Source organism: Solanum verrucosum, unplaced genomic scaffold, assembly GCF_900185275.1.
Source record: "Solanum verrucosum unplaced genomic scaffold, falcon-dt-bn FXZP01000088.1, whole genome shotgun sequence".
Taxonomy (NCBI): domain Eukaryota; kingdom Viridiplantae; phylum Streptophyta; class Magnoliopsida; order Solanales; family Solanaceae; genus Solanum; species Solanum verrucosum.
In genome coordinates this window covers 640,644-654,002 of record NW_026020077.1, presented here as the reverse complement: position 1 = coordinate 654,002, position 13,359 = coordinate 640,644, and the positions used below count along the sequence as shown (strand labels likewise).

At 37.0% G+C, this 13,359-nt stretch overlaps 3 protein-coding genes across 3 annotated transcripts in view; 1 reads left to right on the top strand and 2 right to left on the bottom strand.

Moving 5' to 3' along the window:
- Window positions 1–41: 41 nt before the first annotated feature.
- LOC125824112 (CDT1-like protein a, chloroplastic) lies at window positions 42–6,447 on the top strand. The gene is made up of 8 exons (XM_049503470.1): window positions 42–230; window positions 1,153–1,384; window positions 1,467–1,586; window positions 2,845–3,070; window positions 3,623–4,270; window positions 5,201–5,402; window positions 5,498–5,588; window positions 6,392–6,447. The coding sequence occupies exons 2-8, from the start codon at window positions 1,179–1,181 to the stop codon at window positions 6,444–6,446; spliced, it is 1,548 nt and encodes a 515-aa protein (XP_049359427.1). The 5' UTR covers window positions 42–230; window positions 1,153–1,178; the 3' UTR covers window position 6,447.
- An 801-nt stretch (window positions 6,448–7,248) lies between these two features.
- Window positions 7,249–8,810, bottom strand: LOC125824019 (putative F-box/kelch-repeat protein At1g20790). Its single transcript, XM_049503376.1, has 2 exons — window positions 7,664–8,810; window positions 7,249–7,412 (listed from the first exon to the last, which is right to left on the bottom strand). The coding sequence occupies exons 1-2, from the start codon at window positions 8,808–8,810 to the stop codon at window positions 7,249–7,251; spliced, it is 1,311 nt and encodes a 436-aa protein (XP_049359333.1).
- Window positions 8,811–8,905: 95 nt separating this feature from the next.
- The window catches only part of LOC125824018 (putative receptor-like protein kinase At3g47110), a 4,610-nt gene continuing 156 nt past the window's right edge, over window positions 8,906–13,359 (bottom strand). Inside the window, 6 exon segments of the mRNA XM_049503375.1 lie at window positions 8,906–9,087; window positions 9,357–9,692; window positions 9,789–11,609; window positions 11,784–12,510; window positions 12,512–12,554; window positions 12,928–13,033. Of these exon segments, the coding sequence (XP_049359332.1) occupies window positions 8,906–9,087; window positions 9,357–9,692; window positions 9,789–11,609; window positions 11,784–12,510; window positions 12,512–12,554; window positions 12,928–13,033 (3,215 nt within the window).

The following is a 13,359-nucleotide window of genomic DNA, read 5'->3' as shown; positions in this document are numbered from 1 at the left end:
GCAGGGGAAGGCCCAACTGGCCAGAACTGTAACGTTTTCTGGGCCCAAAGTTTTATAACGAGTAGATTTTTGAATGAAGATCCATCAGCTCTTTCCCTCCTCTCACAACGGAAAATAATAACTTCGATTAGGGTTTCCAATTGATTGGCTGATTCTTCTCATCGCTTTTTGTGATCTGCAAATTCGATAGCTGAAAGAGCTGATTCATATTCCTGAACGTAGATTTGAAGGTGATGGTTTCTCCATTTTTTTACTTCTTAAACTTACTCGGACCATTTTAGGTTAAATTATACTTTTGTCATTACTGGGTAATACCGTTCATGGCAACCATGTTTTACTTACGAATTTGAAGATCAGTTGGTTATATTCCTTTCGCTGGGAGTAATTGTCAAGTAAGTGTTGAGAAGACGGATTAAGAAAATTGATGGAATTAACTGTGAATTACTGTACTGAAGAGTAATTTATGTATGCACGTACTGTAATGCTCAAGCTAGCAGTACCAAAGATGTAATGTTTCGAAATGAAAGGATTATAACTTTTGGTTTCACTGTAGCTGTTCATACTAGGGACCTATTTTCCTTTTTATGAGTTTTAATTTTGTGTCGTCAATATGGTTAACATAGTAAGTCGTTGTGCTAGTAGAATATAAAAGAGAAAGCTTACATTGAACCTACTCCCCTAGAATGGCGTGGGATTTTGGTTGTAATCGCAATTTTGTGAAATTGTAGCTCAAAGCTACTCTTTGTCTTCCTAACTAAGTTTGTGTTTGCTGTTTTCTTTTCATTTCTTTTAAAGTGAATTGTGTCTTGATTATGCTTTACTCTGTTCATGTGTAGGAGCCTATCAGCTTCAGGTAGATAGTTCTCCAAAGGAAATTTGTCATCAGTAGGCTTTTTATTTGACTGCATGAGTTGGTCTCTGGACAATCAACTTCATTATGTAAAAAACACTTAAATGGTTGTTTTACTGAATGTTTCTATTAGTTTTATGCTGTTCTCATTTCAGTTTAGTGGATGCGTCCACTTTTACATGTTGTGAATGCGTTGTTCAATGTCCTTGCATTAGATTAAGGCAGTAGGCTCTCATATGATTTTTTTGAATTATTTTTAACCTAATGTAAAGGTGCTTCTAACATGAGATTTCTTCTTCCAGGTTTGTACTGTTCTTTATATTAAAACATGGAGAAAACAGACGCCGTAATTGCTGAAGAAGGAGTTCTGGATGTAAAAAATCAGACAGAGAAGTCAAGTGTTCTATCTCCTTTACCCTTGCAGAAGAGGGGGGACACTGGAGTTGCAACAGAATTTTCATCTTTGACACCAGCGAAAAAGAATGAGCAATCACACATTACCCATGAAATAGATATTGCTGAGCTTCCTGAAAAGTCCGCTCCTCCTTAAACTAGATTACAAGTTTATCCATATAATGTTTTCTAACTCTAACAGTGAGTATGTATTGATCTTCAGATACAGAAACTTGTCAGAGTTCTTTGATCGCATTCTTTGCTCGCTGAGGTTGCTCAATCTACGAAAACAGTCACCTACTTTTCAGAACGTGTCCAGTCAGGTTGAAGTACTGACAGGAAGGTAGCTGAGCGGTTTCCAACCTCATCTTCTCATTACTATTTTTTTTTGACTATCTTATCAGAATGAATTTCCTTTTATATCTGTTCTATTCTCGAAATCTCTTTCCTGCATGTGGTAATTGATGATTGGTCTTACCTCTGTAAATATTTCTTGATGGTGGCAGCTCTCTTTCTGGTTATCATTCTTGAGAAAATCAAAACAAAATGTGTCCTGAAGCTAGTAAAACATGTTATCATTTATCCCATTATCCACCGAGTTTAGAAGGCTGTGATTGGTCCAAAGGGCGGGTCACGGACGGATTTCTCGGTTTTTAAAAAAAACATGTTATCATTTACATGAATGATATTACCTTCTTCAAGCTCTTGTACATATCTCTTCTTTTAGAATTATCCATGTTTGTATCAAAGCCTTGAAGCATCGAGTTTTTTTTTTTTTATAACAAATTGAAGCTATTAAATGTCATTTGTTTCAAAACCAGGTGAATTTTGTTTCACCAAACATCATTCTCTAATAACGTGGTTGAAAAAAAAAACACTTTAACACTTTTTGGAAACAAATGCCACCTAAATCCGTTCATTGAACTTTCATTAGTCTAAAGAATATTTTCTGATTCATCCCTCAAATAGTAGTATTAGTGAGACACATAATATGCGTTGCTGTGGAATAATAGTAAATCTTTGGTGTTGCAAATAGCATCATTTACTGAAAAGAAGAGCTTGGGAGTTGCTTGCTTTTAATCTGCAGAAATTGTGATTTTCAAAGGAACTAGAGCATTATGTATATTATAGTTGTTTGTTGACTGAGCCATGTGATTGGGATGCATGTTTGTTCTATTACCAAGACCAACTAGCTCACTGGTAAGCATTGGTGGGTCACGGAGATCTGTTTGGCTTGTTAGTTGTTACACAGATTTTCCCTTATATTATAAGTTGTAGGGAGTGAATTATTATGACTTTCTTTTGTGATACTTAGTCCTGCTTTTGTTGGAAACATGTGAATTTATGAATTTTATGAAACTGAGGTTTGGAAGGGTGGTAAAGTGGGTTCAAATTTGCCTAGAACTGAGGGCGTAGTGTTGATGTGGATTTTATGAGGTTGCTAATGCTATCAGTTTCAATTCATTAGTAAATCTACTGTCCACTAATTGCATCCATAAAATGTATTATACACGAGTATATTGGTATCATTATCATTCTCAATCGATAGTTGGAACATATTTCAACAATTAAGTTTATATTCCTCTACGTCCTTTTGTCAGAAAATTCACACACAAGCATCTCGCACAGATAAAGTACATAGTTCCTGAAGCCATTCAGATAGATAAACTACTTGTACATGATGCGAGGACCATGTGTATGAAGCCAGATGTTAATATTACCTTGCATTTTGATGTTGTGGAAGATCACCAAGAACACTCGAAGTTTATGACCCTCAACAGTCTTTTTGCATCCAGGCTTATGAATTTTCTCCGCAAACATGCTCAGGTAATGACCCTTAAAGTTTCGGTATTTGACTGTTTCCGGAAGAATTCTTCAAATTAGTCTTGACGCGATTAGGAATTGGATATGTGGAATCTGGTGCTTCAGTAAACCGTTACATCTAATTGAAGAATACCCTCCTTATTTTTCTTATTTTTCCACGTGTGCATAAACTTTATCTCCTCTAGTGCATGAAAAAATTGCTGTTTCATAACCAGATAAAGCTAATTGATCAAAAATATTTCTCGCAATATCACATAACTTCAGTTGCTGATTTATTAGGTATTTTATGAGGAGCTATTGCAAAGGATTTCTTTATTTGGATGGATATAAGTTGTCTTAATCCTGAACAGTGTATTATAATTCTGTGCATTAGGTTTTGGTCTTGCTATAACGCTTTCTTGAAATAATTTGCTCTTTAAATTGGTTTTTGAAGCTTAGAATGAGTGATATCACACTATTTGGAGGTCAAGACACAGATCATGCATCTTTATTTGTGCAACTAAGTTGATTCCATCATATATATACTCTGAGATTTTCATTTTCTAATGTAAGCAGGATTGTGACATCCCTGAGGCCGTACTTCCTGACCCGTTTAACCAAAGATGCCTCGCTAGCAATGCAGACTTGCCTTTGGATTTATCAAGTTCTCATGAATCCAAATCATTATCATCATCCCATCTCTGTCCATCCTTCAGTCCACGCTTTTCTCGGCAAACGGCTTTTGCAGAAGCAAAAATAGATCAGTTCTCAGTACCTTTGTCCACATGCTCACCTTGTGAGTCTGAGTGTACATTGAATCGGGAACTTGACTCTAAAATGACATCTCCTGAGTCATCCAAATCTTCCATCAACCTGAACAATGTTGAAGAGTGCCAACCTATACCTGGTTGTAGTTTGGTTGGAAATGAAAGAACTCCTATGAAGATTCTGCCTGAGAGTGAAATAATGCTTGAAACACCTGCTCAACCGACACCTAAGAGATCGGTTCCAATTACCGAAGACAAGCACAAGAAAATGACAGACCAAGATTCTGTTGTTCTGAATTTAACTGTCAAAAGGTCATTGGATTTTTCCACATTGGCTGGCGAAGAGATGTTTTCAGATTTGATTTCTGGAAGTCTAGAACAACATCATGACCTTAACATAGAAAGGAAGACTATGTCAAGGGAAGATCATGTTAATGCTGATATATGCCCTAATGAGGTACTATTTATTACCTGGGAAAGTTCTTAGATTTTCTTACATTTAGAAAAGCCACAAAGAATCTTCTGATATCAATGTGCGCACTCAATAGCTTACCCAGGGATTACTCGTGTTTCTCTTCAGTCATTTAGTCTTGAAATGGTGACATACACTATCTTTGACTAGTTTAAGATATTTTTTTTCTTTAATACTGTAGCCAGTTTTTGCTGTCAAGATATTTCCTTTCGCTCTCTTTTGTATAAGCATCTAAGTAATATGCTAATTTGGGCATCTATTTCCTGGTTGGCTATTTGGTATTAGTAGAAGTGTCTTGTTGCGCATCTAAGGGTGTGATTTAATGGTCAAAACATTGAGTTAATACTTTTGTGCAAAGTAAAAGAAGGGTAAGGTTTAGTGTTTAGGTGGAATCTTTTTAAATAATAATTTTAGGCAGAATCAAGTCCCTGGTACTGGATCAATAAATTACCCTCTCCCCGCAAACAATATGTGATGGCTCAAAAAAGTCACATACAAGAACAGCCAGAGATAAGTAATAGAATATAACAAGTGAAAACACTATTGCCTTGTGACAAGAAAGTGAGAACACTATTAAATGGTGGATGATACATCAGTTTTCATACAATGATAATATGTTGATATTCGGGGAAGTTTCCCTGATGTTTAAGTGGTATTCTAAAGTGAAGAACCCACACATGGTTCTCTACAGAAAAAAATCCAATCATATATACAGAAGTTTTTCATTCATCTTAGACACTCTTAGACACTCGTGGTTAAATGGGATTGCCATCATTCAGGTGTATGATTGAGTTGCTTTATGCCTACTTAGCATATATTCAAAGGTGAAAAGGAAAGTGAAAATGTTGCCTCAACATTTTTCGCTTGCTTTATTGATATGTTTACCATGAAATTAATTGTGAATCTTCTGGGTAGGTTCAAGAAAAGAGTTGCTCCTTTAGCAAGGAAGAGAAGATTTATCCAAGTCATTTAACTGCAGCCCGGCAAGAATCCTTCAGTTTATCTGATCTTGTTCGTCTAATTCACCGCATTTTTCAGTCTGTTGGCTGTCGATCAATGACTAAAGTGGAACTTGTTCACAAGATCATAGTGAATGACTTTGATATTGACGAGAACAGTATGGTCAAAAGCTGTATCCATTCTTTTCTAATTCTTGCAGACTCATTTTCATTTACTTTATGATAGAGTTAAATGTATTTTGTTTCCATGTAGCTGATGTGGAAGGGCAGATAGAACTTCTTGAAAGGCTAGTTCCAGATTGGCTATGTAAGAAGTCTGCTCCTACTGGAGACCTTGTGTACAGGTATCTATTGTGTAAAACATTGTACTGAATTTTGTTCTGATATTAGGAGCATGGTGTGGTAGGATTATTTTTTTCTGTTTTAGAGGGTCACAGGTTCAGTCTCCAAAGGGATTTTCTCCACAGAATCTAATTTTCCACTGATATTTAGGTGATTTCATGGGCTTTGGAGACTCTTCTCCTTTAAATTCTTTATCCATATTATATTTTTGAAATTTGGTTTTTAGAAGGCAGGGTCAATATTGTTGCATTGATAGTTGCTCAAATGGCTTGGTACCAGCACATCTGCTGCTGTTTCCTGGCATCTGTTTTGCACAAACCTTTTAGTTATTTTCTCTGTGAAGAGAGAAACGAGAGATAAGATTTTGTTGATTGGTAGGTTAACAACGTAAAAGAGGGCTCCTTATATGGAGTTTGAGATGAAACAAGAGAAGTCCCCTACTCTTTGAGATTCCTAATCAATTTTGATATAATGACTTTCAACAATGACAAAGTCATTAAAAATATTCTTAAGTAATTTTAACGATTCGCTTGGAATTTTAACACTTCTTGATTGTCATTTAAGCTATCATTAGCTTCTAGCATCTATCATTATTGTCGAGGATTGTTGAGGACCATAAACCAATAAACCAATAAACATTGGATATTGTTCACTTGAATAACTTTTTATCGTTAAAGAGTATATGGTTGCATAAACTTTTGGAGAATGTTAATTTGCATGGCTCCTTTTGGTGGAGAACATGATTGTTAATTTGCATGGCTTCTTTTGGTGGAGAACATGATTGTTTTTTTTTTTCTGGGTGCAGTATCAAGAAAGCTTCTGACTTGAACTCTGTCTGCGAAAGGGTTGTAGGTGTATGATCTATTTGGTTCAAGGTTTGTAACCTTGCACTTCTATTCTTATAAAAAAAAATGCATTGATAAAACTCACTTACAAATAGAAGGGGGAACAAACTATCCAGACCAGCTTGCACTTCTATTCTTATAAAGAAAAAAAATTCACTTACAAATAGAAGGGGGAACAAACTATCCTGACCCTTAGATGCGCTGTGAAGACTCTATGAGTGCGCTTCTCTGCGAGCATGTGATAATTTATCCTCTTTTTCAGGGACATTCTGTTGGAGTTGCTCAAAGTGGATACATACTTATGGTTCCTCAACCTACTTGCAGCATATACGAGAATTTGATGCATTACTGGAGTATTAAAAGGGAGGGTGATGGTTAAGTCTAAAACATGTAGCGAGTGCATACACTTGTATTGAAATATTTTCTGAAGTAGAGTGGTGTCAATGATTGCTGCAGAGCAGCTTGTTTGCATTTAAGTTGCAGTAGATTTGTAGTATGTCATTGCTCAACTAATTGATTGATAAAGCAGTTTGGTGTACATTTCCTCCTTGTCATTCTTCCTTTTACTCCTTCCCTCCCTGAAAAATTTACATTTATTCTTTTTAACACTTGCTCAAAAAATTTTAATAGGGAAGTTATTTCCGAGTCATTGTCCTCATTTTGTAAAGCAAATCTTGAATGGAAGATTGCCAAATTTCCCTGTCGATGCTAAAACTTTTATTTATTGGATATCATCACTTGAAATGTGCAGAAAAAAAAGTGTTTTTATTCAAAATGCATATAGAAACAACGTCTATTACAATATTTAACTATGCCCTCAATCCTCTTCTCCTCCTCCTCCTGCTGCTTCTTCTCCTCCTCCAAATTCTTCTCCTTCAAATGCTACTTCTTCATGTTCAAATTCTCCTTCTCCTTCTTCATCTTCAAATTCTTCTTCTTCTTCTTCCTCATCTTCTTCTTCTTCTTCTTCTCTGGGAATACCTGGACAAAGTTATATACAAAATTTGAGAAGAATTAGAATTTATTTAGATTTGTTTCAAGTATAAAAGCAGACCTACAAATTAGAAAACGCCACCAAAGTCAAAGGGAAGGCTCACAATATTTCTATGAAAATGTCCATTGGCTCAGTTGACATGTTTTTAAACATAAATTTGAAAGGAATCGGTACCATAAGTCTCAATTAGGACATCACACGAACTAAAATTCAAAATTGAACAGAAACTAACTGGTACCTTCGATGATAAATAGTTTAATGTCATTCAAATTTTCAGCAATATGCTCCTGATCATCAATCAGTACATCATTGTCGGGTGTGCTATGGACAGAAGCCAACGTTGGATGGAAGCAATGCATGCGACTATTGATTCTGTGCAACACTGCAGCATTTTGGTACACATTGGTATTAGTATCATACTCGTATAGATCATAATGCCGTGTCTGGGGATTCTGTACCAGAAAAGACACTTGCTTGCTGTCGATCCAGACTGGACAGCCTTTAAAACTGCCTTGCTGATTTAAAACGAAGTTGTCCAAAGTGCGGGGAACCATCCAACATCTGTTTGCACTGTCAAAAGTAGCAATGACTATGTGCATTCTGAAAATGCATACAAGGGTAAGTAAACCTTTCGCCCTCCCTATCCATATATCCTGACCACTGAAAATTTTACCATAATCGCGATCAAGAAACTCAGGACGGTCAATTAGTGTAGCCTCTTCTCTCTTAGTATCAAAAGCTAGAACACTACCGTCTTTTCTGAGCCAATACAGAGAATCGCCCCAATAAACATGTGAACCACCAACACATAATGATACGAAAGAATTGGTCCTCAGTTGGATTTCACGCCACAAGCCAGGTTGCTCTGATGAAAGTAGGTGAAACTTGTAGAACAAGTTGGGATTTTCCTCCAACTTATTGATGGTTACCAATTTGTAGTGATCTGCCTTCGGGTACTCAACCGCTAGCCCTATGCTTTCTATATTATTTGGCGAAGCATTTGGGTATGCTATCAATTGGTGCTCTCCGGTCATGGGATTGAAAACACAGTAACGCCTAACTCTTTCAAAATCAATGAGAATGAGACCATTACATGAGGCCAGAATCTCAATTTCTTCGGGTAAAGTCGACACAGATTGAGTGATTAGGTTTAAGGAGATCTTGTAGAAACTATTTCGTACTGACCACCCATCATATACAGTGTAGATGAGTTGGGTAGAAGTGTCTTTATGACGTTTGAACAAAATTTGGGCAAATTCAGCATCATGAGAAATCATATCTCTAACTTCCTTTGATAGAAGTTTATATTGAACAACTTCCTTCAAGGGCATGCGGGAGATTTTCTCCCTAAGGGCATCGACATCACGTTTTTCATTATTATCCATATTTTCTTCTCCTCTCTTATGTTGGAAGTTTGTGTAAATAAAGAGTCCTATTTATAACCAACTTCTACCGTTACTTTTACCAAAAGGTGTGTGTTTCATTCTTTTATGAAAGGATATGTCGTTTCAGTTTCCAACCGTTGTTTTTTGAATCCAACTTCTACGTAACTGTTACCGTGAACGAGAATATTCTGTACAACATTAGTCAGTTCACTAATCTTCAGTCTCCTGGATAAGTTGTGTCTACCTTTCGGTAGTTTATTATCCGATTCTTTAATCCCTAATGTAGAAGTTAAGAATTATTATCTAAACTAAATCCATTAAGTAACAAGAAATCTGATACTACCTTACTTCTTCTGCATGATGAAAATACTACAGCGATTTCAAGTTTTACATCAAATCTAATGCTTACCAAATAGACAGAATGTAAGCATTCTTACCAAGTAGACAGAATTTAAACCATTTTAGATTAAATCCAATGCTTTCACTTGTAGCCTGCGGCCTCAATCTCCCCTTTTAGGAATTTTTCTCTTATTAGTGTCAACTTACTGTAAACTTGTGTCATGGTCAATCTGTCTCTTGGGGATTCAGCTGAACATGCAACACCGATCTCAAGTATGCCAATCAAGCATTCCATCTGTTCTTTCTTGATACTGCCCCAGTATTCTTCGCCACAGGTTTCTTTACTTATCTCATCATGAAAAGCTGTTTTGTCTAGAATCTCCATAACTTTCTCTGGCAATGCTGTTTCTACAAAGTGGTGGAGGGTAGAGCTTGCTTGGAACAAAGAGTCCGTGGGTCTTCTTCCAGTGAATATCTCCAATATTAGGATCCCAAAACTGTACATATCTCCTACAACGGAGACCTTACTACCCATGCCGTATTCTGCAACAAGCAAATTGATCAGCCTATAAATAAACCACTAATGTTACGAGAAACCATATGGTATATTCATAGTTTTTGTTTATATATAAAAATTACCTGGAGCTGCATAGCCAATGGTTCCCAGAACTCCAAGTGAGCTAAACTGATGTAGATCCGATTCATTACTGAATTCAGGAACGAGTCTCACCAAACCAAAATCACCCAAATGAGCAGTTAGATCTTCATCAAGAAGAATGTTCTGTGGTTTTATATCAGAGTGAATCATGGGTGTTTGGCATTCATGGTGAAGATAATGAAGTGCAGAGGCCACATCTATTATGATATTCATTCTCTGAAGTGTGGTCAAGCTACTCTTCTCATGCATCTCCTTTTCTGGATGTAGCCATTCGTCCAAGTTCCCTTTTGGCATGAACTGAAAGACTAAAGCTTTAAAGTCATTTCCCTTGAAATCAGAACTTGAGCATACACTGATGACCTTGACAAGGTTCCGGTGCCTTGTGTTTCTCAATGCTTGGCATTCTGCTAAGAAGCTTTTTGAAGCACCTTCAAGCTGGAGTTTGAGTACCTTCACAGCAACGACCGTTCCATTGGAGGGAAAAGTTCCCTTATAAACAGTTCCAAAACTGCCAGAGCCAATAAGATTTTCAGAAGAAAATCCACCTGTTGCAGTGCGGAGCTCTTCATACGAAATATTGGGGTAGAAATGCGCAGATTTAGATCTATCTTCTGGTGCTGGTTGATTGTTCAAATTTCTTCTCCAACAAAGGAAAACTACTAACAAGGCCAGGATTGAAAATGAAGCAGCCAAAACAATTATCAAAATAAACTTGAGGGAAAGCACATGCTTCTTCCGTGTCTTTTGATAAATACAAGGTTGTAAATGAAGCTCTTGAATCCCACCACAAAGCTTGGAGTTTCTGCTTAATACAACTGCACTCAAATTTGAAAATATTCCGGTGACAGGAACCTCACCCTCTAGATTGTTAAAAGATAAGTTCAAGTAGTGTAAGGAAGTAAGATTTGCAATGAAGTGAGGGATTGGCCCTGATAGGTTGTTTAGGGAAAGATCCAAGGATTGGAGATCCGGCAAATCTTCTAAATTGGGAATGGTTCCTTGGAGGGAGTTTCCCTTCATATAGATCTCCCTCAAGGTCAAGCATTTTCCAAGAGTTAGTGGAATCATACCCGAAATATTGTTGTAAGAAAAATCAAGATAAGTAAGATGATTCCAGTTACCAATATCCACTGGTAATGGACCAGTCAAAGAGTTATTAGATGCAAAAATATCTGTGAGGGATGAGAGAGCAAAAAGTTGTTGTGGTATAGATCCAGTCACGTTGTTTTCAGCAATGTCCAATCTTAGCAGTTGGTTACAGTTTCCCAATGTTGAAGGTATGTTACCCTCTAACCTGTTAAGTCCCAAGAAAAGATAGACGAGTCCAGTGAGGTTTCCTATTGAAAAAGGGATGACCCCTGTCAAGAGATTGTTAATCAAGATGAGAGCTCCCAAGTTTGTAAGTCTTCCAATAGAATCTGGAATACTACCTATAAAATTGTTAGAACCAATGTCGAGTAGATTCAAATTCACCAGGTTTGAGATCTCTCTTGGTATGTTTCCACCAATTCTATTTCCGGAGAAGAGTAGGCGTTGTAACTGACTAGAAAGGTTGCCTACTGAATGGGGCAATGTACCTCCAAACTGATTGCTTCCAAAATGGAGCATTTGTAGGCTGCTGCAGTTGGTAAGAGAATTTACAAAGTCAAGGTCATCATGCTTACCGTATCCAAGATGGTTACTCCAAACATTGAGCCACAACAAATTCCGCAAGTTACCAAAACCCTTAGGTATATTTCCAGTGAAATTGTTTAAAGGAAAATCAAGCTCTCGCAACTTTGAAGCATTGGCCAAAGAGGATGGTATGGGACCAATGAATTGACATTTCGCCAAGAAAAGTATTTGAAGTTTAGGGAAGCAGTTGCCAAAATCGGATCTGAGATTACCAGAGAAGTTGTTAAGGGAAAGTGATATTAGTTCCAGGGATGACAAATTGTACAACGGAGGAGGGAACTCCCCGGATAAGCTATTTGCAAACAGTCTAAGAAGCCTCAACTTGGTCAATCGAGCTAAAGAAGCTGGCACTTCTCCCTCTAGATTGTTGTACGATAAATACAGCTCCTCTAAAGATGTAAGATTTCCAATAGAACCTGGAATGTTTCCTGTCAGGTTGTTATTTTCGAGATACAATTTCACTAACTTCGTTAAAGATCCAACTTGGTAAGGAATCTTTCCCACTAGAGTGTTGTGGTCCAGGACAAGGCTCTTGAGTTTAACACAATGTGATAGATTAACTAGAATCTCTCCTGTTAGATAGTTAAAACTCAAATTCAAGTATTGAAGCCTTGGCAGCCTGCTGAGTTGTTGAGGAATTTTTTCATGGAAGGCATTTTCTGCAAGGTCAAGAGAATTGAGAAAAGAGAGATTTCCAAGATGATCTGAGATCATACCTGCCAGCCTCAGCCCTTTGAGATTCAAACGGATGACTCTTACGTGTCTCAGGCCACATTTTACTCCAGTCCACTGACAGAAATGAACAGAATCATTCCAAGAGACAAAAACTCTTGATGGATCCTCGGTTATTTGGGTCTTGAATGCAAGCAAGGCAAGTTTATCAGTTTCATTGCCAAGAAAAGCAGCTGATGCAGCATGTTGGAGAGAAAATGAGAATAGAAACACAAGAAACACAGCACAGATAGCCAGAAAGGTGTGGAAATTAAAACTCGTTGTGAAAACTTCCATTTTGGAAAATGTTGGAAAATGTCAAGAAGCAAAAGACGATACCTCTCGTAAATGTTGTTTTGGTATTGGAGTGCATAGTTTTTTCTTCTTTTTTTTTTTTGTAAATTTTAAGCCATCACCATCACAGCTTAGAGCACCAATACATACATGACATAAGAACAACGAATTTGGTGCTTGATCCACCTAATCTTTTCTTTATAATATGCATTAGAATTATTCAGCTCTTGAAAAAGTCACAACCTTCTGGTGCAAGGTAAGGACATATCAACTAATCTTTTACTTAATCAAGAGTTGGGCTGACTAACAGTAGAACTGTTCCATTTGAGTCAACTCCCCCATCTTTTCTCTGTAAGTTCACTGATTCAGAATAGGATATACTGGAGTTGCTATATTTCTCATTCCGAATAAAATACCCCTTGCTTGGTCTTCCTTTCTCACATCGGTGGGGATGGATCCTTTGGTCTCCTTATATGGACTTGGGAAATGTTACCCTTACAAGCTAGCATTTGAGGTTGAGTTAGCCCAGGTGCTATATCTATCACCCCTGTCATATATTTGATGCAGCCCTTGTTGGAACAGATATAATCGTAGTTATATTCTAATATTTTCTTGAAGATTAGGCACTTACCACTCCTCAATTCAAAGCACAGACATTGACTCGGAGTATACATTGAATGGCTCATATTGATACTAGCTACTTGTTCTATAAAAAAGAGGACAAAGTGTGTGCATCTTTTTCATTCAAGCAGGCTATATTGAGCTGAAACATACAAAGATAATACACTAGCTAAGAGTTTCTGCACCCACTTATAAATATTAGGAATTAAGAAAACTAAACAACAATCGTCCAACGAAAGAATTAGGGCTAAT